This window comes from Aegilops tauschii, chromosome 3 (genome assembly GCF_002575655.3).
Source record: "Aegilops tauschii subsp. strangulata cultivar AL8/78 chromosome 3, Aet v6.0, whole genome shotgun sequence".
In the NCBI taxonomy this organism is placed as follows: Eukaryota; Viridiplantae; Streptophyta; class Magnoliopsida; order Poales; family Poaceae; genus Aegilops; species Aegilops tauschii.
This window is the reverse complement of record NC_053037.3, coordinates 340,397,039-340,422,291: the sequence shown is the minus strand read 5'-3', so window position 1 is coordinate 340,422,291 and position 25,253 is coordinate 340,397,039. Positions and strand designations below refer to the sequence as shown.

General features: G+C 48.6%; 3 protein-coding genes and 1 pseudogene across 4 annotated transcripts; 3 read left to right on the top strand and 1 right to left on the bottom strand.

The window, feature by feature from the left end:
* Window positions 1-11,498, top strand: LOC109770393 (vacuolar protein sorting-associated protein 25). 2 transcript variants are annotated; one of them, XM_020329096.4, is made up of 7 exons: window positions 1-368; window positions 443-588; window positions 9,531-9,670; window positions 9,920-9,973; window positions 10,103-10,191; window positions 10,291-10,360; window positions 11,169-11,498. In XM_020329096.4, the coding sequence occupies exons 2-7, from the start codon at window positions 530-532 to the stop codon at window positions 11,288-11,290; spliced, it is 534 nt and encodes a 177-aa protein (XP_020184685.1). In that variant the 5' UTR covers window positions 1-368; window positions 443-529; the 3' UTR covers window positions 11,291-11,498. The 2 variants fall into 2 exon arrangements, with proteins under 2 accessions (XP_020184685.1, XP_020184686.1); XM_020329097.4 differs by having other exon boundaries at window positions 46-368; window positions 446-588.
* Window positions 1,882-3,911, top strand: LOC141042403 (uncharacterized; annotated as a pseudogene).
* A 782-nt stretch (window positions 11,499-12,280) lies between the features above and the next one.
* Window positions 12,281-19,903, top strand: LOC109770392 (ubiquitin-conjugating enzyme E2 5A). The gene is made up of 6 exons (XM_020329095.4): window positions 12,281-12,487; window positions 12,569-12,923; window positions 13,025-13,113; window positions 18,359-18,486; window positions 19,336-19,440; window positions 19,548-19,903. Exons 3-6 carry the CDS (start codon window positions 13,044-13,046, stop codon window positions 19,686-19,688), a joined length of 444 nt encoding a protein of 147 aa, XP_020184684.1. The 5' UTR covers window positions 12,281-12,487; window positions 12,569-12,923; window positions 13,025-13,043; the 3' UTR covers window positions 19,689-19,903.
* A 2,115-nt stretch (window positions 19,904-22,018) lies between these two features.
* LOC109770398 (uncharacterized) lies at window positions 22,019-22,792 on the bottom strand. Its single transcript, XM_020329099.1, has one exon. It carries the CDS (start codon window positions 22,790-22,792, stop codon window positions 22,019-22,021), a length of 774 nt encoding a protein of 257 aa, XP_020184688.1.
* Window positions 22,793-25,253: the final 2,461 nt, after the last annotated feature.

Below are 25,253 nucleotides of genomic sequence, written 5' to 3'. Positions count from 1 at the left end.
GGGGCTGTTGGAGTTGCTGTTAGCAGCTCCTTCTTTGCTATTGCTGCACGCCTGTACTGTGTTCTCCGGAAACCTGCTTCGTGCGCCGAGGTAGCTCCTCTGCTCGTATCCCTGACGACTCGACCACCACGGCGTACGACCCGGGCTGGTTCTTCCATCGGTCACCAATGAACTCGCTGCCATCTCTCCCTATCTGAACCAAAGCCAGCGGCCAGAACCTCCCTACCAAGGCCGGGCAGGTGGACGAGCCACCCCTGGATCAGCCCGAGCGGAGAGAAGAGGCGGCAAGCAGATTGATTGGAGGAGGTCGAAGATCAGTCCCGCCGGCGATCAGATCGCCACGGTCACAGTAACCCTAGGAAACCTAGGTATGTCCAAGAATTACTCATTATTTAGGCAGAACACTATCTAATCTGATCCGTTTCCACCCAACCTAAAATAGCAGGCCCTGCATCGTCGTCCCCGCTCGCAGTTTCTCCTTGGCCCCGCCGTCCATCCGACCGCTCCGCAAGCCCGCGCTTCAGCGGAGATGCAGAGGACGGTGGATTTCAAGCTCCCCCACTTCTTCAACTACCCGCCCTACTTTACGTAATCTCTCCTCCCTCCAACCCCCTAACAGCAGCAGTAGTGTCACACGTTTGAACATTTTGCATGATTTGTGATTCTGCAGTATGTGTAGCCGTATAGGGGAAGTAGGAGATTCTTAATCAGTGCCTGGTAACAAAGTTGTGCAGTTAACTTCTGCTCCAAGTACTATGGTACTAATGAAATTGCTTTTCATTGAATTACTCCCTTCGTTCCAAAATACTCCCTCCCTTCACAAATATAGGATGTTCTAACTTTTTTCTCAATAGGATGTATATCATTTTAGTGCGTTTGTTCTCTCATTTCAGTCCATATGTTGTCCATATTGGAATATCCAAAACATCTTATATTTGTGAACGGAGGGAGTATTTGTTACCACTTACCAGTACTATGGAGTATTTGTTTGGCAATGATTTACTGTGCAAATTGTACAAAAAAGTGGTTCATGATTTTTGTTTATACCCTGCCCTTTTGTAACAGTTAAACTTATTTATTCCTACTTCGGATATACTCCTTCCATTCCAAAATAATTGAATTTCTAGGTTTCTCTTAAGTCGAACATCTTTAAATTTGATCATATCTATTAAAATATGCCAACATCCAGAACACCAAATTAGTTTTATTAGATTCGTCACAAAATATATTTTCATATTATATATATTTGATGTTGTAGATGCCAATATATTTTCTATATGCATGGTCAGACTTAAAGAAGTTTGACTTAGGACAAACCTAGAACCTCAAATATTTTGGAACTGAGGGAGTATCATGTAATCATGTGAACACATTGTAAATCATGTAAATTTCTTTAATCTCTCATCCCTTGTTTTATTCTGAGCTAGCTTGTCAATAAGGTATAAAATGACATTTTATAGATCCGAAATGAAAAACACGGGGTGGTTAATCACATCTGATGACTTTTAGTAGTGGCCAACACTCTAGCCAGATTGATTTCATCCTCTTGAGAAGAGAAGATAGGCGTGCGTGCCTAAACTGTAAGGTGATACCTGGAGAGAGTGTTGTACCCCAACATAAGCTGGTGGTTGCTGACTTCCGCTTTCGGATTCGTGTCCAGCGGGATAAGCGTGCCAAAGTCGCTAGAACGAAGTGGTGGAAGCTCAAGGGGGAGGTAGCTCAGGTGTTCAAGGAGAGGGTCATTAAGGAGGGCCCTTGGGAGGAAGGTGGGGATGCGGACAATGTGTGGATGAAGATGGCGACTTGCATTCGTAAGGTGGCCTTTGAGGAGTTTGGAGTGTCCAGGGGAAGGAGAAGCGAAGATAAGGATACCTAGTGGTGGAATGATGATGTCCAGAAGGCGATTAAAGAGAAGAAAGATTGCTTCAGACGCCTATACCTGGATAGGAGTGCAGACAACATAGAGAAGTACAAGATGGCGAAGAAGGCTGCAAAGCGAGCTGTTGGTGAAGCAAGGGGTCGGGCATATGAGGACTGTTAGAGTTATACTATAAGTCATGTACTCCTTTGTATTTATCCCATTGTATAAGGGGTTTCCTGCATATGTTCCACACCTGTACATGTATATATATATCGGCCTATGGCCTCATGGGAATACAAGTTGCTTATTCCTAACATGGTATTAGAGCTAGGTCAATTTTTTGCACGCTGCAACTCGTGCTATTGATCTGTCTATCCTCCCCGATCGAAGGCGTCGGCCTTGATCTCCCGATCTGATCGATCGAGTCCGGCTCGTCTTCCTCTCGCTCGAAGCCCGCCGCCGCCGAAGCTGTTCCCGCTCGAAGCCTGCAGCCGCCGAAGCTGCTCCCGCCCGCTCCTCGCTCCCTCCCGCTCGAAGCCCGTCGCCGCCGAAGCTGCTCCCGCTCGAAGCCCGCAGCCGCCGAAGCTGCTCCCTCCCGCTCGAAGCCCGCTCCTCGCTCCCTCCCGCTCGAAGCCCGCCGCCGCCGAAGCTGCTCCCGCTCCCCAACCGGCCTCGCTCCCTACCGATCGAAGACTCCTGCCGTTGCCCCTGATTGCTCGGCCCGACCGCCTCGATCGATTTCCCTGCCCAGATCGAGCATCCCGTTCCCGATTGGAAGCTCTCTCTTCGGATCTCTGCTAAAAAAATGTCTGCTGCATCGGGCTATGTAGCTGTCCCTCGCTGTCCGGTGATCTTCGATGGTACTAACTACACCGAGTTCGCTGGCTTCATGCGCATTCACATGCGTGGCATTCGTCTCTGGGGTGTTCTTTCTGGCGAGGTCTGCTGTCCGCAACGTCCGGTTCCTCCAGTGGCCCCTACTCCGCCGACTCCACTGGTTCTTCCTACGGACGCTAATCAGGCCGCCAAGGATGCGGCTAAGCTTGCTGATGAGGCTGCTGATCGTGCTTATGATGAGAGGGTTTTGGCCTATGAGGAGGCTCTTCAGACGTATCATGGTGCTTTGTCTGTTTACTCCCAGTGGCTTGATGATGATGCTCGTGCTGCAGCTGTTCTCACTGCTAGTGTTCTGCCTCAGTTTGCTTCTGAGTTTCTGGGTCTTCCTACTGTCTTTCAGATGTGGACCTGTCTTCGTCAGCGCTATGAGCCCTCTGGTGATGCTTTATACCTTTCTGTGGTTCGTCAGGAGCATGCTCTTCAGCAGGGTGACTCTACTGTTGATGACTTTTATGCACAGAGTTCTGCTATCTGGCGCCAGCTTGATTCTCTCCGCAGTGCTGGTTGTCGTACTTGCCCCTGCTGCCAGGCTGTCCAGGCCAATTTGGAGTTTCATCGCGTCTACGAGTTCCTGTCTCGGCTCCGTAAGGAGTTTGAGCCCCGGCGTGCTCAGTTGTTTGCTCGTGGCCGTATTTCTCTCATGGAGGCGCTTTCGGAGATTCGTGCTGAGGAAACTCGCTTACGTGGTGCTGGTTTGCTGGAGGTTCCCTCTGTGCTCGCTACTCGGGCTTCTTCCACTCCACCTGCTGCACCGACCCATTCTCGCTCAAGTGCTCCGCCGCTCTTGCCCACTCCTTCTGGAGGCTCAGGTCGCCCCCGTCCACATTGTGACTACTGCAACAATGATGGTCATATTGAGTCCCAGTGCTACACAAAGCGGAAACACCTGCGCAAGGCGCGATCATCATCCTCAGGGACTTCGTCATCTCCCTCGACAGCTTCAGCCATTGCTTTGACTGAGCAGGATATTCTGAGACTTAAGCGTCTGCTCGCGGCTTCAGGTTCTTCCTCGACGGGTACTGCTGGTTCTGTGACTGATGCTTCCCGCACTGAGCAACCGCCCTCTACACAGTCAGGTACATCCCCATGGGTTTTGGACTCTGGAGCTTCTTTTCATATATCTTCTCATTCTTCCGCTTTGTCCTCTCTTCGATCGCTGGATTATCCTTTTCATGTCTTCACTGCTGATGGTACTCCACTTTCTGTTGCTAGTAGAGGCAATCTTTCCACTCCTTATTCTGTTCCTGATGTTGCTCATGTTCCTCGACTTACCATGAATCTGTTTTCTGCTGGTCAACTTACTGATTCTGGTTGTCGTGTCATCCTTGATGTTGACTCTTGTTCTGTCCAGGACCGTCGCACGCACACTCTGGTTGGTGCTGGCCCTCGCCGCCGTGATTCTCAGGGTCTTTGGGAGTTGGACTGGCTTCATGTTCCTTCCGCTGCCACCACCATCGCCAGTTCCTCCGCTTCTGTCGCCTCTGTTACTGGTTCCTTCAAGCAGTGGCACCATCGACTTGGTCATCTGTGTGGTTCTCGGTTGTCGTCTTTAGTTCGTCGAGGTCTTCTGGGGTCTGTCTCAGGAGATGTCTCTTTAGAGTGTCAGGGTTGTCGTCTTGGCAAGCAGATTCAGTTACCATATTCACATAGTGAGTTAGTGTCTAAGCGTCCTTTCGATTTAGTCCATTCTGATGTATGGGGTCCGGCTCCTTTCGCTTCGAAAGGTGGTCATAAATACTATATTATTTTCATAGATGATTTCTCTCGTTACACATGGCTTTATTTCATGACTTCTCGTAGTGAGGTGTTGTCTATTTATAAGCGTTTTGCTGCCATGGTTCATACTCAGTTTTCTTCACCCACTCGTGTTTTTCGTGCTGACTCCGCTGGCGAGTATATCTCTAAGATGTTGCGTGGTGTCCTTGCTGAGCAGGGTACTCTTGCCCAATTCTCTTGTCCTGGTGCTCATGCTCAGAATGGCGTGTCTGAGCGCAAGCATCGTCACCTTCTTGAGACGGCTCATGCGATGATGATCGCCGCCTCTCTTCCGCCTCATTTTTGGGCCGAGGCTATCTCCACTTCTGCCCATCTCATCAACCTTCAGCCGTCCGCTGCTTTGCAGGGTGGCGTTCCTTTTGAGCATCTTTTTGACCGTTCTCCCGATTATTCGATGCTTCGCTTGTTTGGTTGTGTTTGCTATGTTCTTCTTGCCCCTCGCGAACGCACCAAACTGACCGCTCAGTCTGTTGAGTGTGTCTTCTTAGGCTACAGTGATGAGCATAAGGGCTATCGTTGTTGGGATCCTATCGGTCATCGGATGCGTATCTCTCGAGACGTGACTTTTGATGAGTCTCGTCCCTTTTACCCACGCCCATCTTCCTCGATTTTTTCAGTGGAGGATATCTCTTTCCTCACTTTTCCTGACTCACCTATCACCCCCGTCGCGCCTGTGTCTATTCGTTCCACTCCCTCTGCTTCTCCACCTCTAGTCGATTTGCAGCCACCATCCTCTCCGGTCTCCTCGCCTAGCATGTCACAGGATTCTACACCTTCATCTCCGGTGACTTCTTCGTCACCACCCCCCGATCCTACCTTGGCGATTCCTCCTTCTATTGTTCCATCTTTTCCTCAGCATTACACTCGTCGTTCACGACCTGTGGATGCCTCATTGGATGAGTCGTCCTCTTCCTCTCAGCCTACTTATGGCTTGCGTTCTCGTCCTCGTCCGCCTGTTGATCGATTTGGATTTCCACCGCTGGTGCTGTTGTTCTTGAGCCAACTTCTTATCGTCAGACTGTTGTTCATCCTGAATGGCAGTTTGCGATGGCAGAGGAGATTGCTGCTCTTGAACGCACTGGTACCTGAGATCTTGTTTCTCTTCCTCCCGGAGTCCGGCCCATCACTTGTAAGTGGGTCTACAAGGTTAAGACTCGCTCCGATGGTTCTCTTGAGCGTCACAAAGCTCGTCTTGTGGCTCGTGGTTTTCAGCAGGAGCATGGTCGTGATTATGACGAGACTTTTGCTCCTGTGGCCCATATGACCACTATTCATACACTTCTTGCCGTTGCCTCTGCACGCCACTGGTCTATATCTCAGCTTGATGTTAAGAATGCCTTTCTTAATGGTGAGCTGCGTGAGGAGGTGTACATGCAGCCACCACCTGGGTATTCTGTTCCTGATGGCATGGTATGTCGTCTTCGTCGCTCTCTCTATGGCCTTAAGCAAGCCCCTCGCGCCTGGTTTGAGCGTTTTGCCTCTGTGGTCACTACTGTTGGTTTTTCAGCAAGTGCTCATGATCCAGCATTGTTTATTCACCTTTCTCCTCGTGGTCGGACTCTTCTTCTTCTCTATGTTGATGACATGATCATCACTGGGGATGACCCCGAGTATATTGCCTTTGTAAAGGCCCGTCTTAGTGAGCAGTTTCTTATGTCTGATCTTGGACCTCTTCGCTACTTTCTTGGGATTGAAGTCTCTTCTACCTCTGATGGCTTTTTTATATCCCAGGCAAAGTATATCCAGGATCTTCTTGCTCGTGCTGCTCTTACTGACGAGCGCATTGTTGAGAATCCTATGGAGCTCAATGTTCACCTCCGTGCTACTGATGGTGATCCTCTCCCTGACCCGACGCGTTATCGTCATCTCGTTGGCAGTCTTGTCTATCTAGCTGTCACTCGTCCGGACATCTCTTATCCGGTTCATATTCTGAGTCAGTTTGTCTCTGCTTCCACATCGGTTCACTATAGTCATCTCCTTCGTGTTCTCCGATATCTTCGGGGCACGATCTCTCACCGTCTATTCTTTCCTAGCTCCAGTTCTTTACAGCTTCAGGCCTATTCGGATGCTACGTGGGCTAGTGATCCTTCTGATCGCCGTTCACTTTCTGCTTACTGTGTTTTTCTTGGCGGTTCTCTCATTGCCTGGAAGACGAAGAAACAGATTGCAGTTTCCCGTTCGAGTGCTGAGGCTGAGTTGCGAGCCATGGCTCTTTTGACGGCAGAGGTGACTTGGTTACGGTGGTTACTTCAGGATTTTGGTGTTTCTGTCACTACACCGACTCTGCTCTTATCTGACAGTACAGGTGCTATTAGCATTGCGCGTGATCCTGTGAAGCATGAGCTCACCAAGCATATTGGTGTTGATGCTTTCTATGTGCGCGCTGGTGTGCAGGATCAGGTTATTGCTCTTCAGTATGTGCCTTCCGAGTTACAGTTGGCGGATTTCCTGACGAAGGCCCAGACTAGAGCACAACATGGCTTTTATCTCTTCAAACTCAGTGTTGTTCCTCCACCATGAGTTTGAGGGGGGGTGTTAGAGTTATACTATAAGTCATGTACTCCTTTGTATTTATCCCATTGTATAAGGGGTTTCCTGCATATGTTCCACACCTGTACATGTATATATATATCGGCCTATGGCCTCATGGGAATAGAAGTTGCTTATTCCTAACAAGGACCTCTACCGACGGTTAGGCACGAAGGAAGGCGAAAGGGACATCTATAAGATGGCCAAGATCCGAGAGAGGAAGACGAGGGATATTGGCCAAGTCAAATGCATCAAGGACGGAGCAGGCCAACTCTTGGTGAAGGACGAGGAGATTAAGTATAGATGGCGGGAGTACTTCGACAAGCTGTTCAATGGGGAGAATGAGAGTTCTACCATTGAACTGGACGACTCCTTTGATGAGACCAGCATGCGTTTTGTGCGGCGAATCCAGGAGTCTGAGGTCAAGGAGGCTTTAAAAAGGATGAAAGGAGGCAAGGCGATGGGCCCTGATTGTATCCCCATTGAGGTGTGGAAAGGTCTCGGGGACATAGCGATAGTATGGCTAACCAAGCTTTTCAAGCTCATTTTTCGGGCAAACAAGATGCCAGAAGAATGGAGACGGAGTATATTAGTACCAATCTTCAAGAACAAGGGGGATGTTCAGAGTTGTACTAATTACTGTGGAATTAAGCGGATGAGCCATACAATGAAGCTATGGGAGAGAGTCATTGAGCACCGCTTAAGAAGAATGACAAGCGTGACCAAAAATCGGTTTGGTTTCATGCCTGGGAGGTCGACCATGGAAGCCATTTTCTTGGTACGACAACTTATGGAGAGATATAGGGAGCAAAAGAAGGACTTGCATATGGTGTTCATTGACTTGGACAAGGCCTATGATAAGATACCACGGAATGTCATGTGGTGGGCCTTGGAGAAACACAAAGTCCCAGCAAAGTACATTACCCTCATCAAGGACATGTACGATAATGTTGTGACAAGTGTTCGAACAAGTGATGTCGACGCTGATGACTTCCCAATTAAGATAGGACTGCATCAGGGGTCAGCTTTGAGCCCTTATCTTTTTGCATTGGTGATGGATGAGGTCACAAGGGATATACAAGAAGATATCCCATGGTGCATGCTCTTTGCGGATGATGTGGTGCTAGTTGATGATAGTCGGACGGGGGTAAATAGGAAGTTAGAGTTATGGAGACAAAACTTGGAATCGAAAGGGTTTAGGCTTAGTAGAACTAAAACCGAGTACATGATGTGCGGTTTCAGTGCTACTAGGTGTGAGGAGGAGGAGGTTAGCCTTGATGGCCAGGTGGTTCCCCAGAAGGACACCTTTCGGTATTTGGGGTCAATGCTGCAGGGGGATGGGGGTATTGATGAAGATGTGAACCATCGAATCAAAGCCGGATGGATGAAGTGGCGCCAAGCTTCTGGCATTCTCTGTGACAAAAGAGTGCCACAAAAGCTAAAAGGCAAGTTCTACAGGACGGCGGTTCGACCCGCAATGTTGTATGGCGCTGAGTGTTGGCCGACTAAAAGGCGACATGTTCAACAGTTAGGTGTGGCGGAGATGCGTATGTTGAGATGGATGTGTGGCCACACGAGGAAGGATCGAGTCCGGAATGATGATATACGAGATAGAGTTGGGGTAGCACCAATTGAAGAGAAGCTTGTCCAACATCGTCTGAGATGGTTTGGGCATATTCAGCGCAGGCCTCCAGAAGCTCCAGTGCATAGCGGACGGCTAAAGCGTGCGGAGAATGTCAAGAGAGGGTGGGGTAGACCGAATTTGACATGGGAGGAGTCCGTTAAGAGAGACCTGAAGGATTGGAGTATCACCAAAGAGCTAGCTATGGACAGGGGTGCGTGGAAGCTTGCTATCCATGTTAAGAGAGACCTGAAGGATTGGAGTGTCACCAAAGAGCTAGCTATGGACAGGGGTGCGTGGAAGCTTGCTATCCATGCGCCAGAGCCATGAGTTGGTTGCGAGATCTTATGGGTTTCACCTCTAGCCTACCCCAACTTGTTTGGGACTGTAGGCTTTGTTGTTGCTGTTGTGGTTAATGTTATTGTGTAAGTGAAGAATGAATATGTAAGCAGGATTTGTAGATCAGGATCACTAAAGGAATATTGTTAGTAAGCTTAAGCACTTGTTTCTTCAGAGAATCTGCCGTTGGTTAAAACTCAAATGCCTCTCTTTGCAAATTTCTACTTCATAGCATCCCCAAAGTTTTAACATGGTATTTGGTTCAGAGTGTCTAAGCCTATCTATTTTGATATGTGATGTTAAAATCTGGCATCTTTCTTTCATATCCCAACAGTGTGTGTAGCAGTTGAAGCATTTCCTTGCTTTACTAATTCTTACATTTGTTTGAGTAATGTAAGTGAACTTTTGTGTATGTTATCTTAAAACCAACTCTGAAAACTTCTGTTAAACACTAACTTTGATATGTACATGGACTGATAATAATATCATGACAACATTTGTTCCCAGTTTGCAGCCTGTGAGAGAAACACGTGAAAAGCAAGTGCAACTATGGAAAGAGCTGATACTTGATTACTGTAGAAGTCAAAAGATGTATATAATCTCCCTGGAAGAAGATTTTCCGTTGTTCTCCAATCCAAAGATTGAGAGTAAGTCGTATTTGTCTGAACCTTGTGTTTTGACTACTACTCTTCTGCAATTCAGCAAAAATATGTCTTACTGTGTTGAAAGTGTTATAACATAGTGATTTGGCATGATGGTAATGTGTTCCTAAGGCCTACTATGGAGCCTTTTGAGCATGCGGGACTAGTGTATACATGAAAATTTTGTTCACTCGACGAGTTTCCAATCCATTTGGACATTCCTATTGACGTTGCACTGAACTTGCATGCTTTCAGGATCTCTAAGCTATGAAGCAAAGGAAGTGTTCCTTGCAGCTCTTGTTAGTGAAGGTTTATTCTGCACAACATTAAATCTTTAGTTATTGTTGTAGCTGTGTGTAGTTTTGTTTTTCTAGGTAATGGATGCCTTCATTACCCCTGGCCTGTGTGCAACTACTTAAAGCCAAGTTCAAACTGCAGGGCGCGCAGAGTGGATTGACAAAAGTCACAAGAAGTGTCTCATTCTTTGGCTGCGGATTCAAGATTGGGCTAACTACATATTAGACTTCGTAAGACTTTGTATTCTATTAAACATGTTTCTTTCGAAGCTATCAATTTATCAATGAGTAGTGGCAGTGACTTCATATTTATCTCTGTTATGCTTGTAGGTAAAGGAAAATGGGTTGGAAGTAACAACAATTGAAGATATACGCTCTGGAATTGAAACACATGGGACCGGTAAGTATACCAAACTTCATGGTGATGAGATTAGATTTTCCATTAAGAACCGAGCGCTAGCTCGGTTGGCTTGGAGCTTATGGTGTAAGCCCACCCACTCGCGTTCGATCCGCGGAAGGCTCATTTCTATCTAAATGAGCACACAGTTAATGGAGGGATTCTCCCCCCTTTAGCCAACAAGATTAGATTTTCCATTTTCAATATTTCCGTGAGGCTAAGCTTATTTTCTTGCTTCGAAGCAATTTGCGGTAGAAGCGGTAAATTTTTTGATCAAATAGAAACGGTAAAATACATGTAGGATTTAGACTTAGCTAGCTGTTGGATACATATTTCCATGTTTACCCAACTTGTCATGTGGGCTTGGTATTATAGCGGGCACAAGCCTCAGGAGGAGCCTTCTGGCCAAGCCTACGCTTAGTGATAAGTTACTTTTTCTCGATTCCCTAGTCGGTTAGTTTGGATAAGAATCTATTGGAATTATGCAGTTACAGTTTTCCTTTTAGGGATGGCTATTCTATAAAGCTAGGGATAATCTATGTTATATGATGAATGAATAAGCCAGAGGTTATCCTCCGAAAACCCTATTCCAGCTGCTATCACGCCATGATGCAACCTCCCCTGCACAGCTACGCTCTGGAGCTTAGGCCGTGACATAAGTTGGTGCTGGTGCCTCATTACTAATGCACAGCCCATAATTCGCAAAAAAGAAAAGAAAAGTAATACATAGGCCATGCCCCTTGCTCATAATAAAAGTTGTCTTAGTATTGTGCCCAGTTTGAATCATTCTCTCCTGTGGCGCCTGTTGCAGAACTTGCGGGAATTGATCGTGGTGTCCTCATGCGAGCTTTGAGGCTGCTGGAACAGAAGGGAAAGGCAGTTATCTTTAAGGGCAGTTCAGCAGATGATGAAGGCGTCAAATTTTCTGTTTAAACTTTGTGTACTAGCCCCCAACTAACAGATGAATAATCTCGATCGGTTTCCTTGAACATGATACATCCCTTCTTACCCGTACACTGATCACATCCTTCTGGCGTGTTTATCGGCATCATTCAAACCTTGGTATTTATTTGCTCTATTCACATTTCCCGGACTGTTGTAATTAGCCTTCTATTCATCTTCAGCATATATACCTATAAAACTGCCTGTTGTGTGTCTCATAAGGCTCAACTAGTGTCTCATCATATATTCAGAACCAATCGTTGATTGATATATGGCTTGTTAGAATGGAAGGAATTTGAACAAATAAAATAAAATAAAGTAGGGTAAGCTTATCAAGATAGCACGCTTCATCTGGAAGAAAGGAATGTATTCTAGAAACTAATGTCAGTTTCTTGCATATTGCAGTTCAATTACCGCAGATCCTTGTGACGCATGCTAAATACTCCCTCCGTTCCTAAATATAAGTTTTTGTAAAGATTTCACTATGAACTACTTCCTCCATTCCTAAATATAAGTCTTTTTAGACATTTTAAATGGACTACAACACGGATGTATGTAGGCATATTTTAAAGTGTAGATTCATCCATTTTGCTCCGTATGTAGTCACTTATTGGAATCTCTAAAAAAACTTATATTTAGGAACGGAGGGAGTACATACTGTTGTATATAGATGCATTTTAGAGTGTGGATTCACTTATTTTGCTACGTATGTACTACCTCCGTCCAAAAATACTTGTCATCAAAATGGAAAGGGATGTATCTAGAACTAAAATACATTAGATACATCCCTTTTTATTCATTTCGTTGACAAGTATTTCCGGACGGAGAGAGTAATTCATAGTGAAATCTACAAAGACTTAAATTTAGGAATGAAGGGAGTACCTGTTTTGGACCGTTTCTCCTCTCTCATCTTACACTATGGAATAACGAGGGGAGGTTTTTTTTTTCTTGTGTTGGCATCACTATCGGTTGTCAGGCAATCAGCCACCCAAACAAAAAGCCGGGTTCCACTCATGTCCACTTGGGCTGCATGAATTGGATTCTCTCGCCCCGTCACTGACATGCAGGCCACGAGGAATCAATCCGTCGGCAGGGCCTCCCACCAGAATCTGCAGATTCTTTATTTTTCAATTCACGGTTATTATATCAGGAGGAGACGCGGCTGCCTTTCCGTCAGTTTCACTCCACGTCAGTTCTCTCCATCCATTAATTTATTGGCGTTGATTGATAGAAGAAAAGAAGGGAGAATATAACTCTGTTCATCAGCAGCCACTAATACGAAAGGGAGTCAGTGCAAGTGCAGCGGATGGATGGGGCATTTGATCTGATGCCACCCGCCTTTGCCGTTCAGCCATGGCACCGCACCACTAAAAAGTAAGGAAGCAGGTCCCAACCGCATTGAAGGACGATTCGACGGAAACGAATAAATAAAACCAGCACGCAAACCTGCATCAAGACAGACAGCGAGCAAAGGAAGGGGAGGCCCATTTACATTTACATATATAGCCCTGCTGCTCCTGGCCCCTTTCCCCAGTTCCATCCCATTATTGGTTCTTGCGAGGAGGGGGCGGAGAAACGGAAGCAGGAGGCGGAGAGGAGATCAGCCAGCCCTTCAAGCACAGAGGTTTGTTCTTTCCGTCTCAGTTCCTCTTGTGATGTGTACTAACCTGTTTATGGCAGCAGATTTGATGGTTTCTCTGCTCTGGTTCTTGGGGGGGAAAACAGGGCGGCGAGGGAGGGCGCGATGGCGTCCAAGAGGATACAGAAGGAGCTCAAGGATCTGCAGAAGGATCCCCCCACCTCATGCAGTGCAGGTCTTGCTCCTTTCTCGCTTTGCTTGCTTCTTTTGGCCTGGATTTTTGCGCTTCCTTCCAGGACATGCATGACCTTGTGTCAAGAGTCAGATTTTTGTGCATATGCTATGCTTCGGAATGACTTGCTGTGCACATGCTCGCGTCCTCCCACAGAACTGTACGTCTGGGGAAAAAAATGCTTTGCTTCGCAGATATTTGGAGCAACGCTGTATGCTCTGCTTGCCCAAAAAGGGGAAGGAGAGAAGGTGCGATGTATGTTTAGAGTTCTTGATGAAGACTACGCGTGGACTTGTACTTTCTTTTTCTTTTTTAGCGGGGAACATGAATCTGGACTTGGATCAATGGTAGTATGAACTGACATGTGGCCTGTTAAACCTGCGTCACAGCCGAATAAGGCTGCCTGCAATGAGATTGTTAGGTATGCGGTTGTGCAGTCTAACCAGCCGGGTTCAATTCTTAGAATTGACAGGTGATGCACAAGGGTTTCCCCCCATTTATTGAGGACCAAGCTTGATGTGTGGTCACTCATCAAGCTAAAATCTTGGTACTCACAAATAATATATTTGGGGACCATGCTTGATATGTGGTGAGACTACACTTCAAGATAAAAATCTTGGTACTCATACTAAAAACGGTGTGTGCATCCCTAGTTGGTGCAGGGAAGTGAAATTCTCTCCCCAAATTAAGGTTTCTGGAGGATCGGGCCAAAAAGCCCCCCCCCCCCTCTCTCTCTCTCTCTCTCTCTCTCTCTCTCTCTCTCTCCTCTCGTCGCCCCCGTGTGGTGGCTGTCGGCGGCTGTTGTGTCGTGGCAACACAGTAGCCTGCAGCCGGTTTGGCGGCAGTGTTCTTGCTTGATGTGGCATCGTATGGCGCCGTGGGAGTTGTGCGATGGGGCCGCGGCCCAGCTTCTTCATTGGCGGTGGCCTCCGTTGTCAAGTGGATGATGCGGTGGTTGGGTCTTGCAGTGGTGACGGCCTCCATAAGGCTGACGGCGATATGGGACGCCCCCTCCACCAACAGATCGGGTTCGATGCGGCTCGGTGAGTGACATGTGTCTCTTTCGGAGGCGTCAGGGCATTGCCTGTCGCCGGCAGGTGAAGCCACCGGCGGGTGCTACGCACGATGTCTCATGCGGAGATGTCAAGTCATGCCTGTCAGCAGGTGCTGCATGGTGGCTCTGGTGGAGGTATCATGTTATGCATGTTGCTGTTGGATCGAAGGTGGTGCTTAGTGACTTAGTGACCTGAGGCGAGGCGGTATGGGACTTTTTGACTTCCGGTTTGTTCTCCTGCTGTACTTGGCTAGCTAGGTGTCGGTAGCCGAACAAGTGTTGATGGTAGAGTTGACCTCAATGACGAGCATGTGCACTCCGGTGGAAACACTAGATCTCCGATCAGGTTATGTCACGCGTGCCAGCGTCGTACCCATGCTGAAGGTGGTGGATCGAAGCTTGGCTTTAGGGATGAAAATCCTGAGATTGGCCTTGGGTTGGACTCGTCATCATCGGCGCATGTGCGGAGACTCCTTCTTGAAAGCTTAGCCTAGGAGTTGTGTATTTTCATTTCGTTTGTCTTTATCATAGGGTTACTGGCTGTTTGGTGGAGTTACCGCCACGAGGCATGCGGCCTCATGTATTTTTTCCGGGTCGATATTGTTTGGCTGCTGGATTTGAAGTAAATAAATAATATATGGCTGTGCCTCGCTCAATGCAGAGGCCGAGGGTTATCCTCCTTTTCGATAAAAATAAGCCTGCCATGGTAGCGATTTTGGCCCAGCCCAAAAACCACTGCCATGGCAGCCCTTTCTGCTGCGCAAGCGGGAGCTACGTGCACCGGGCTGCCCCTTTAGTTAACTCTTGCCGAGAGGACGCGGTCTGTGCAGTCCCGGTTGACTACGAGAGATGCCTAGCACTAGCTCAGGACGTGGAGAGCTACGGGTTATTTCCCTTTCTGATGAAAAAAGGGGGAAGAAAGAGCAGAAAAGCTGCAATATTACTCAGCGCAAAATTCAGTGTCTTGCTTGCTCGTGGTTCAGAGTAACAATTGGCATCAGAGCTTGATCCGGTGGCCATGTCAAGTGGTAGAGAGCAGCCGAGCGGTGTGCCTCGCACGGCTCCAAGACGCCATCTGCGCAGCGGCAGCAACAACAACGCTCGCCAAGCCGAGGGTGCAGTAGGGCACGATGATGCGCGGGTGGCGAGATCGTGGTGCAGAAGGTGGTGCGCGAGAGTGGCACCAACCTCTCCTTCCCGATGCTGACCCGCACAAACTACAACGATTGGGCGCTGATGATGGAGGTCAACCTGCAGGCGGCAAGCTTGCGGGACACCAGTGAAGACGACACTGTCTCACGGAAGGAGGACAGAGAGGCGATGGCGGCGCTGATCCCGTCCACCCCGCTGGAGAACCACAACATGCTCGCCGAGAAGATGATCGCCAAGGAGGTGTTCCGGTGCAAAACCCAACGCCTCGGCGGCGATCGTGCGAGGCTAACAAGCAGTGGCTGTGGGTGGAGTTCAAATCCATCGCTTTCAGGGACAGCGACTGGGTCGACGACTTTGCTATGAGGACCACCAGCCTCACGACGTCCCTCCGCTCCCTAGGTGACACTGTCGACGACACAAAGGTCGTCCAAAAATTTATGCGCGTCGTCTCCTCCCGTTTTGTGTAGGAGGTGATCTCCATCGAGACTTTGCTTGATCTGTGCATGCTCTCCATCGAGGAGCTCATGGGGCGGCTGCGGGTGGTCGAGGACTGCCTGGACGACGGCCGGGAGAGTGCCAGCAGCGGCCGCCTGCTTCTCACGGAAGATTAGTGGGAGGCGTGGAAGAAACAACCACGGGGCTGCGGCGCCTCGAGAGTGGTGGTGACCGTGGCTGACGCGGCAGTGGCAACCGTGGGCTGAAGCCAGGCCAGCCCAAGTGCAGGTATTACGGCAAGAAGGGCCACTTGGCTCGCAAGAAGCAGCGCGATGAAGCGGCGGCGGCGGCGAACCTTGTCCAGACCGAGGAGGGCAAGGGACCGGGCTGGTGATGGTCTGCGTCGACTCCATGCTAGAGGGGCCGATGATCCCTGCGCCACCGCGGCATGCCAAGGAATCTGGCTCTCATACCTCCTCGGAGAAATTCTGAACCAGGAGGCTGCCCCATTGATAGCAAGTCTGCAATCTCACTCTACAAGAACCCTGTAATCCATGATCGCAGCAAGCATATCGATCTCCGCTATGACATCATTGAGAACGGTAATGTGACCGTGGAGTTCATCGGGATGATACCCTGACGAAGTCCCTTGGGCGTGTACGATTCTCAGAGCTTCGAGCCTCGATCGGCATCGTCGACATCGCCATCCTCTCACGACAGGGTTGAAGGGTGAGATTGTGGCCTGTTAAACCCTGCTGCTCGCGTCGCAGGCAAATAAGCCTGCCATGGCAGCGTTTTTGGCCCAACCCAAAAACTGCTGCCATGGCAGCCCTTTACCGTCGGTCCGGTTTTTGTTAGAATTTTTTCAGCAGTTTAGTTAACTTTTGCCCAGAGGACGCGGTCTGTGCACTCCCCGACGACTTTGTATCCGCATAGCACTAGCTCGGGACATGTGATTGCACGTTCGGTACTTGGGCATGACTGCATGAGCTACGACTTGTTTCCCTTTTCTAAAGAAATAAAAGGAGGAAGAAAGAGCAGAAAAGCTGCAATATTACACAGCGCAAAATTCAATGTCTTGCTCGTTCTCTCGTGTCCACAGCTCGTAGTTCAGGGTAACATGACACAGTTTGTCCAACGCGTAACTGATGCAATCGCGCAATCAGTAATCAATATCACAGTGATTCACGGAGATACGGTGTTTACTCTTAGGCGATCTGACAAACGACATTAGTTTCGTCATGGTGGATACTGTATGTCTTGTCAATACAATTAGATCATAAAATCCCTGGCTGGATATGGGATATTTGGTGGGATTTAGTTCCAAGCTGGCCCGAACATAAGCGGCAGCCATTTCGAAATTGTTCAAAGTAATTAAACATCTGATATGTGAGGATGGGCTTCTGAATACACTTCAGTTGTAACTTATAAGGTTTTGATTAAAGAGCTATTATTTCCAAATTAATACATCGTTTAACAGTAAGATTCAGATAGTTAAAACAGGTGTTCATTAAGAAAAGATAAGGGATGGCTTGACTTATTTCTGGGGAGATCTAGCTATCTATCGATTTGTGTTTTGTTTTTATGTTTCCCAACAAATGCTTACACTAGAACTAGCTATGTCGACGCTGTTTCTGTGGGTAACGTGTGAAGCAATGTTATATTGTTGTCTAGAACACTGGCTGTATTAGATCTGATAATGAGACCAGGTGCATTCCCTTCTTATTTTGCAGCAACGTCATCATCTTTTCACATTGATGACACCAAACTATTGAAAAGAAAATAAATTAAGTTGTTACTTCTAGTTCTAGATCAGTTGTATATATGCAGAGTGAGCAGGGTACAGCTCACCCATGTATTACTCATCGCACTACTAGGTTGGCATGACATGGTTATAACTTCTATTGCAAACTGTCCCCTATGTTTCTACACTGGCACAGATATCTCACTTCAATCTGATGGTCCCTGAACTTGAGGGTCGTGCATTGTATTATTGTCTCAACTGAGGTCCAAGCAGCATTTAATTTAATTACCAAATAGCAACTAATGACTATGTCGCAATTTGGGTTTTATTTAAGCAAAAGTTTGACCATGCTTGTGACTATTCTGCATTTTGTTTGCCGATGTGCACTTGAATATGCAATCTTATGAGCTCGGCACACTAGTGTAACTACTACCAACTCATGCAACCACACGGGCTAGCAGTTCAAAAATATTTTTGTTTCTGTGGCTTCAAGAAAAAAAATGTCTGCATAATACCATTTTTATTATCTAAAATTTATTACGCAGAATTATCTCAGGGTACAACTGTATGTAGAATTGTCTTAGATGTATCGCCAATTAATATTTCTTACTTGACCGCACAATGCTTTTTGGATGGTGTGTGAATTTGAAATCCAGTTATCTTGTGCCAATCAAGTAACACTGATGTAAATTTTGTTATAGTCATTTTTTCCCATCAATTTGTTTTGTTTGACATTGTTTGGTACCCCTAGTCTTCTTGCAAATTCATTTCTGTGTCAAATATAGCTAGTCGATATGTCTATCAGATAAGATGGTTATAATGCGAATATAGCTAGTTGATGATGATATGATACTATTTTACAGGTCCTGTGGGTGAAGATATGTTCCACTGGCAGGCAACAATAATGGGCCCATCTGACAGCCCATATTCTGGTGGAGTTTTCCTAGTTACTATCCACTTCCCTCCTGATTATCCTTTCAAACCACCAAAGGTACTTGGCACTAGCCTAATTGTCAGTTGTTTCTCTGCATTTCTTCTGTTCTGTTTCATATGTATTTTGTAAAATTTCGAATCGTATATGCCTGAGGTCATTTCACAGTTCACATCTAAGAATGGAACTCTGACAGATGTGGTTCATTTCTGTTTGTGTTGGTAACACACAATTTTATTTAGTTCATTGGTTCGGTTTATCTTTTTGCCTTTCTTTTCTGGTCTTTTATAAAGCCTTACATGGGTTTCAAATGTGTGGTAGCTTTAGAAATCCATGTTTATAAGTACTCTGCAATAGATTAACGGTCAGGCTCCATGCCTCTAAGCACACTTGCTGAAGACATTTGATGGCTTAGAAGGAGCCATTTCATCATGTTCATGTGAAGTGGTTCTGAATGACAAATTTTGGCGGCAATTACCAAGCAAGGTGGATTTGATGTATGTGTTTGGATAAGATGAGGCTTCAGTTAGATTCTTATATATAGAGTTGGCAAATTACGCGTGTGGTTCTACAAAACTGAATGCAAACTGCAGTGTCTGTAGTGCTACATCAGTTATATTCTCATGAAGTTTGAAGTCTTTGCAGTGTACACACACAAACACTTTTTCTCGGCTGTTTATAACTACAGAATTGCTTTGCAGTAGTTGTATGGCCACATTAATCGCCTAGGTGTTCATCTGCTTATTCGTAAGGCAAACAAGTAACTGAAAGGTCGGGAGGTTTCTGATTATCTCATGCAAGCTTAAAGGTTTCAGTCGGGAGGTTTACTTGCCATACTGAATATCATCCATAGCTTTTACATTACAAAAAAATGCAAAGTATGAACCCTCTTCCTTATGCAACATGCAGGTGGCATTCCGCACCAAGGTGTTCCATCCAAACATCAACAGCAACGGGAGCATTTGTCTGGACATCCTCAAGGACCAATGGAGCCCCGCTCTGACTATTTCCAAGGTTTGCTAGTTTCCTCTCCCTCTCCGGTGCAAGTTGGTTGTAATTGCTTTGTTCTTCACGGTGAGAGTTGAGCTCATCTGCTACTCTGTCGGGTTACATACATACAGGTGCTGCTGTCCATCTGCTCCCTGCTGTGTGACCCAAACCCTGATGATCCTCTGGTTCCTGAGATCGCCCACATGTACAAGACGGACCGGCACAAGTACGAGAGCACCGCCAGGACCTGGACGCAGAGGTATGCCATGTAATGCAAGACGGCGGATGGGTCGCCGGAGTCCCTCTTGTAACATTCTCGATCTGTGCGTGTGTGCCCGCCAGGTGTGTGTGTCTGTCAAACTGGCACTCGTTGCTCAACTGTGTCACCTGGCGCAGTGACTTGGAACATGGAACTGGTGTTGCATATTTTGGATTCAGATAAATGTCGCCACCTGCCGCCAGGTCGGTGCTTGCGATGTGCTTTAAATTGCTTACCTGTTGCGTGCTTGGGTGGGCATCGCCTGTTTGCCGGACACCCGTACTAGTACTGATCATGCGCAGGGGTTCTCTCAGGTGGCGTCAAAATAATCGATTAGTGTAGTACTAATGATAACGCCAGTAGCGGCTTGCTGTGTACTATGAATATGATGATTTGGGTTGGGACTTCAAATTTGCGTCTTAGTTCAAGAAAGTAAGAGGCTAGTTGTCAGGAGTTGAGCTGTAAATAGGGTGGGGCGAGATGTCAGGCTGTCCTCTGTGCAGGCAGGCAGTATAGTTTGTGCATGCGTTTTCACCGCACCGAATCCACTGCGCGCAGTGAAGAAAAGAAGAGAATTTCGACGCGTTCCTATCCTTCGAGACCATCCCCTTTAGCCGAAAGGAGTGTTATGGCAACTCCAATGAGCTGACCCAAACCCAAACGGACGCGGTTTTTTTTCGTTCGGGTCGGCCAAGCGGACAGATGCATCCGCATTTTGATTTGGATTGGCCGGTGTGTCCAACGGCTGCCAGGACCATATTTGTGCGTGTCAAAAAATAAAACATCGTAAACACACGGTCGAAATAAACTTAATTAAACATAAATGGCCGGTCAAACGTCGGCCAAAGTCTACTTAAATGTTAAAAAAAATCCGTGCCCGCAGGCTGCCTTAAGCCTCTCCCTTGCCCTTGTCGCCGCCGCCGTTGCTGATGAGGTCGATGAAGGCAGGCGGCGGCCTAGCCCACTCAAACGCGCTCTGCCAGGCCACCAAGGCATCATCCTCCGATGTCTGTTGCGGCGGCGGCATTGCGGCGCCGCGGGCGCCCTCCTCCTCACGCGCCAAGAGCATCTGCCGCTAGCCGTCAGCCTGCTCCTCGGCGAGCCAGTGCGCCTTCCAGTGCTTCAGGTGGGCCGTCTCCTCCGGCGTCGCGGACGGGAGTCACGCTCACCCACTCGCGGAGCTCGCCGGTCCATGAGTAGGACTCCTTGGGCCAAGCGGGCGACGGCGGCGACCACTTACGAGTGGGCTCAGGCTCCGGCTCGGCCTTGGGCTTGACGACAGGCGGCGACGGCAGGACGTAGTGGGGAGCGTGGAAGGAGGCGTGTGGGAAGAGCTCGCGCCAACGCTGAACTTCCCCTTCCCGCTGAAGAAGCCCATGGCTGGTTGGCTAGGGTTTCGGTCACCGGCGAGGGAGCAAGCGTGTCCAAATGTGAACGGGGGATGGAAGTGGATGAGGCCGCCCTCATCCACACACTTGCATTAAAAAGGAAGGCCACGCAGCGCTTCCACCCACTGCCAGGCGGGCTCAAGGTAGGTTGTCGCGTTTAATATGACCCTGGGCGGCAATTAGGCGGTCGACAGATGAGGGGGCGCCTTGTCCTTTTCGTGTCCGCGTGGACGCAAACCATGCGCAAATTTAGGCCTGAAATGCGTCCAGACGGACACCGAGTGGACGCGGTTTGGGTCTGCGTGTTGGGCTGGTACATTGGTTCGTTTCGGCCTAAAAGAACACGCGAGGGCGAATTGGGTCGATGCCTTAGAATTGCCCTTATGCCAACTCCACCGCGCGACCCCAAACGGACGTCTCTTTTGTCCGGATTCTGTCCGTTTGGGTAGGGCAATGGGGTCGTGTCCGGGCGTGTCCTGGGATGCGGTGGCCGTGCGCCCAGCGCGCGGCCGCATTCGTTTGCCCCATCCTGTTCGTCAGGGCCAAAAATGCCCTTATTTTCATCAAAACTAGTTTGCACGTCCAAATATTTGTCTGAAAATTAAAATAGTTTTACAACCCAATTGAAATTGTCTCTAATAAAATAGTTTTACAACCAAATCGAAATTGTCTTGACTGAACATAAAATGAACCAATACATCTATTGGTTGCCAATGTGATCCCACGCGTGCTCAACCAAGTTATTTTAAAGATTCAAATCAGTATGCCAATCACGCATCTCACGGTGGAATTGGACAAACCGTTCAAATGTGGCCGGGTTTTGGTGCAGGGGCTCAATATTTTCACCTTGATAATCAAATCCTTGGTCGAAGATACTCTCGTCACGCTCATCCTCGACGATCATGTTGTGCATGATCACACAAGCAGTCATCACCTCTCAAAGCTTCGTTTCATCCTATGACAGTGCAGGGTTTCGAACGATACCCCACCGGGATTGAAGCACACCAAAAGCACGTTCCACATCCTTTCTAGCACTCTCTTGCATTTGGGCAAATCTCTTTCTCTTCTCACCTTGAGGTTTCGAGATTGTCTTCACAAAAGTTGACCACTGAGGATATATACCATCAGCTAGATAGTATCCCTTGTTGTACTGGTGGCCGTTGATCTCAAAGTTTACAGGTGGGGAGTGGCCTTCTACAAGCCTTGCGAAGACTGGAGAACGCTGCAGCACGTTGATATCATTGTGAGAACCTGCCATGCCGAAGAAAGAATGCCATATCCAAAGATCATGCGAAGCCACCGCTTCTAATATGACAGTGCACACCTTGACATGCTCCTTGTACTGGCCTTGCCAAACAAATGGACAGTTCTTCCACTCCCAGTGCATACAATCTATGCTGCCAAGCATGCCTGGAAAGCCTCTAGCTGCGTTGGTCGCCAACAATTTCTCTGTATCAGCGGCAGTTGGCTGCCTCAAGTACTCAGGGTCAAACACCTCGATCACAGCCTGGCAGAACTTGTACATTGACATCAGACATGTTGTCTCACTCATACGCACATACTCATCCACCAGATCGCCTGGAATTCCATATGCAAGCATGCGGATGGCCGCGGTGCATTTCTGGTAAGAGGAGAATCCAAGCTTGCCAAGGGCATCCGTCTTGCACTCGAAGTATGGGTCATGAGCAACCACTCCCTCTCGGATACGATTGAACACATGCCTTGCCATTCGAAAACGGCAACGGAATTTATCCGGCTTGAAGAGCGGGGTGTTGGAAAAGTAATAGGCATAGAGCAGGGCGTGGCCTCTCTCCCTGTTGCGGTTCAGGTTGGGAGCACGGCCAGGGACTGACCCCCTGTACCGAGGTAGCTGCCGTTGAATGTGGTCGTGAACGACCAGTGCAGCCACCACAAGATCTTCATCATCCGATGACGAATCGTCCGATGAACAAATGAAGTGGTGGAAGAAAAACTCATCTCCACTGTCCATACATTTGTGGGCAAAGTGTCGAACACCTTGCGGTCGTGGTGGCAAAGAGGCCGCGATGATCAACTCGACGCAGCAGGGGTGGTTGCCGGCCAGCTACTGGCCCCTCTGCCGTCCGGCAACGACCAAACCTCCTCCGGTCGACGGCCAAAACTACGGCGAAAGCGCGGGCGTGGTGGCGGCCATGTCGGGACGTGGTTTGGGATGGGCAGCCGGCGGCTGCACGGTGAGGAGGCGGCCGGAGAATAGCGGCGGCGCCGGCGGCGGGGCGGGGCGGGGAGAGGGGTGTAGGCGTTGGAAGCGAAGGGACTGCTTGTGTCCCCGACAGGCGGGCCACGGGAGGACAAGGGCGTGCGGCGAGCCCGTCCGCCCGATGTCCATTTCACCCCAAACTCGGCGCAAGTTTGGGCCAGGGATGGGTCGAAAACGGACGAAATTCGGACATTTTTCGTTTAAGGCCGCACGTTGGGCCGCGCTATTCGTCCGTTTTACCTCAAACGGACGCACCCGAACAAGACGGGGTCGCGCGGTGGAGTTGGCCTTAGTTCTGCTCTACTACATCTGGATTGTGCGATTCATTCGCGGGACACTTGTAGAGGGCCAAACAATAAGTTTGCCGTATTTGGTAAAATTTCCATGCCCTTTCCGACTGAGTACTAGTATGTAAAAGTTGGATTCGTACAGTGTCCATGTGGACTCTTCCAGTTAACCACAGCACCTGTAGAGATGATGCGAAAGCGCAACAAACTTTGGCCATGACCACACAAGCGATGACCGATGAGGGTCATGTTGGTCTGTCCCGAACCCGACTCAACTTTTGACGACTCTGACTAGTGATTGGAGCGCGTGAGTGAGATGCAGGGTGCTGCAGCCTTGTGCCCGGGCAATAATAATGGCGGCACAGGGGCTGTTGGTGGTTGTGACATCCCAAAATTGAGCCCGGTAATCATGCATCACAGTTCACGTGGCCGTGCACGACCCCGCCTGCAGCAGCTTTCGCCACCGTCGCTGTTGCCTGCTTCGTAACCAAAAACAGCTTCACCAGCAGCTAGCCTAGCGTGCACTCTCGAGCATGGAGCGCCCAGCCCAGTACTACAACGGCGCCCGAGAAAAGTACCGGAGGAGGAGCAGCACTCCGTAAAACCATGCCCATGCATGCCAGGACGCACCGCAAGGCTCCAATCCTCTCTGCTCCCTTTTCCCCCGCTGTGCGTCGTGCGTGGTGGCCTCGTGTCCGGAGCGGACTAGTCGCGGCATTTGGGCGATGGATCGACCGACCGACCCAGCCATTAACTGCAAGAGGCCATGCATTCCATTTTGATATGGTACGACTTCCCATGAAATCTTGGAGTATCTGCTGCTCTGCTGCTGCTATCTCTTCCGCGACACCGGCCGGCCTCGCTGCTGCGGTGCACGCAGGAGGACCAATGCCCATCACTTTCGCCCGTGTACTCATTTCCAAGGTGCAGTAGATCATTCGTGGCCCGGACCAAGATAACGGAAACCACTCACGGGTTGCCAGAGTGGCAGAGGTGCTCCTCAAAAGCTGCCGGCTGTCGAAACATAAGAGCAAGGTTTTTCTTTCTAAGGGGTTGTTTGGTTCTAGGACTTGCATTGCCGTATTTTGCAATACATTTTTGCTAAACTTGTCTAAAGTTAGTTCATCAAAATAAGAGCCACAAGTTGTACATTTTTGCCAAGCTTGTCTAAGGTTAATTCATCAAAATGAGAGCCATAAGTTGGCAAGCCTAAATAAATCTTACCACACATTTTATGTGTATGTCATGTGGGACCCTAGTGTGACTTGTCTAAGGTGTGGTTTGAACCAATGTCGGGATCGGGGCTCCGCAGACCCAAACAAGGTTCGAACTCAGGAGCGTGTACGAAGGATCTCGCCTAGCTACAGCTCTCAGCTCACTGCCTCGCGGCCTAGCCTCGTCGGGTTCGAGCGAGCGGGAAGAAGAGATGGACACGACAGTTTACCCAAGTTTCGGGCCACCTTGCGGTGTAAAACCCTACTCCTTCTTTTGTGGTGGATTGCCTCGCGAGGAGGATGAGGATGAACTGGTACAGAGGATGAGCTGCCTCGGGAGAGCTCAATGGCCAAAGGATTTCGATCCCTCTCTACGGTGGAGACTAGCCTATATTTATAGTGCCTTGGACCTCTTCCCTCATAGCTTAGACGGAAGGGATTCCACAACGG

Coding starts and splice junctions, on each gene's coding strand:
- LOC109770393 (XM_020329096.4), top strand. CDS start 530: ATGCAGAGGACGGTGGATTTCAAGCTCCCCCACTTCTTCAACTACCCG. Junction 9,974..10,102: donor TGCAGCTCTTGTTAGTGAAG/GTTTATTCTGCA, acceptor TTCAAACTGCAG/GGCGCGCAGAGTGGATTGAC. Junction 10,361..11,168: donor AATTGAAACACATGGGACCG/GTAAGTATACCA, acceptor CGCCTGTTGCAG/AACTTGCGGGAATTGATCGT.
- LOC109770392 (XM_020329095.4), top strand. CDS start 13,044: ATGGCGTCCAAGAGGATACAGAAGGAGCTCAAGGATCTGCAGAAGGAT. Junction 18,487..19,335: donor ATCCTTTCAAACCACCAAAG/GTACTTGGCACT, acceptor TGCAACATGCAG/GTGGCATTCCGCACCAAGGT. Junction 19,441..19,547: donor CCGCTCTGACTATTTCCAAG/GTTTGCTAGTTT, acceptor ACATACATACAG/GTGCTGCTGTCCATCTGCTC.
- LOC109770398 (XM_020329099.1), bottom strand. CDS start 22,792: ATGGCAAGGCATGTGTTCAATCGTATCCGAGAGGGAGTGGTTGCTCAT.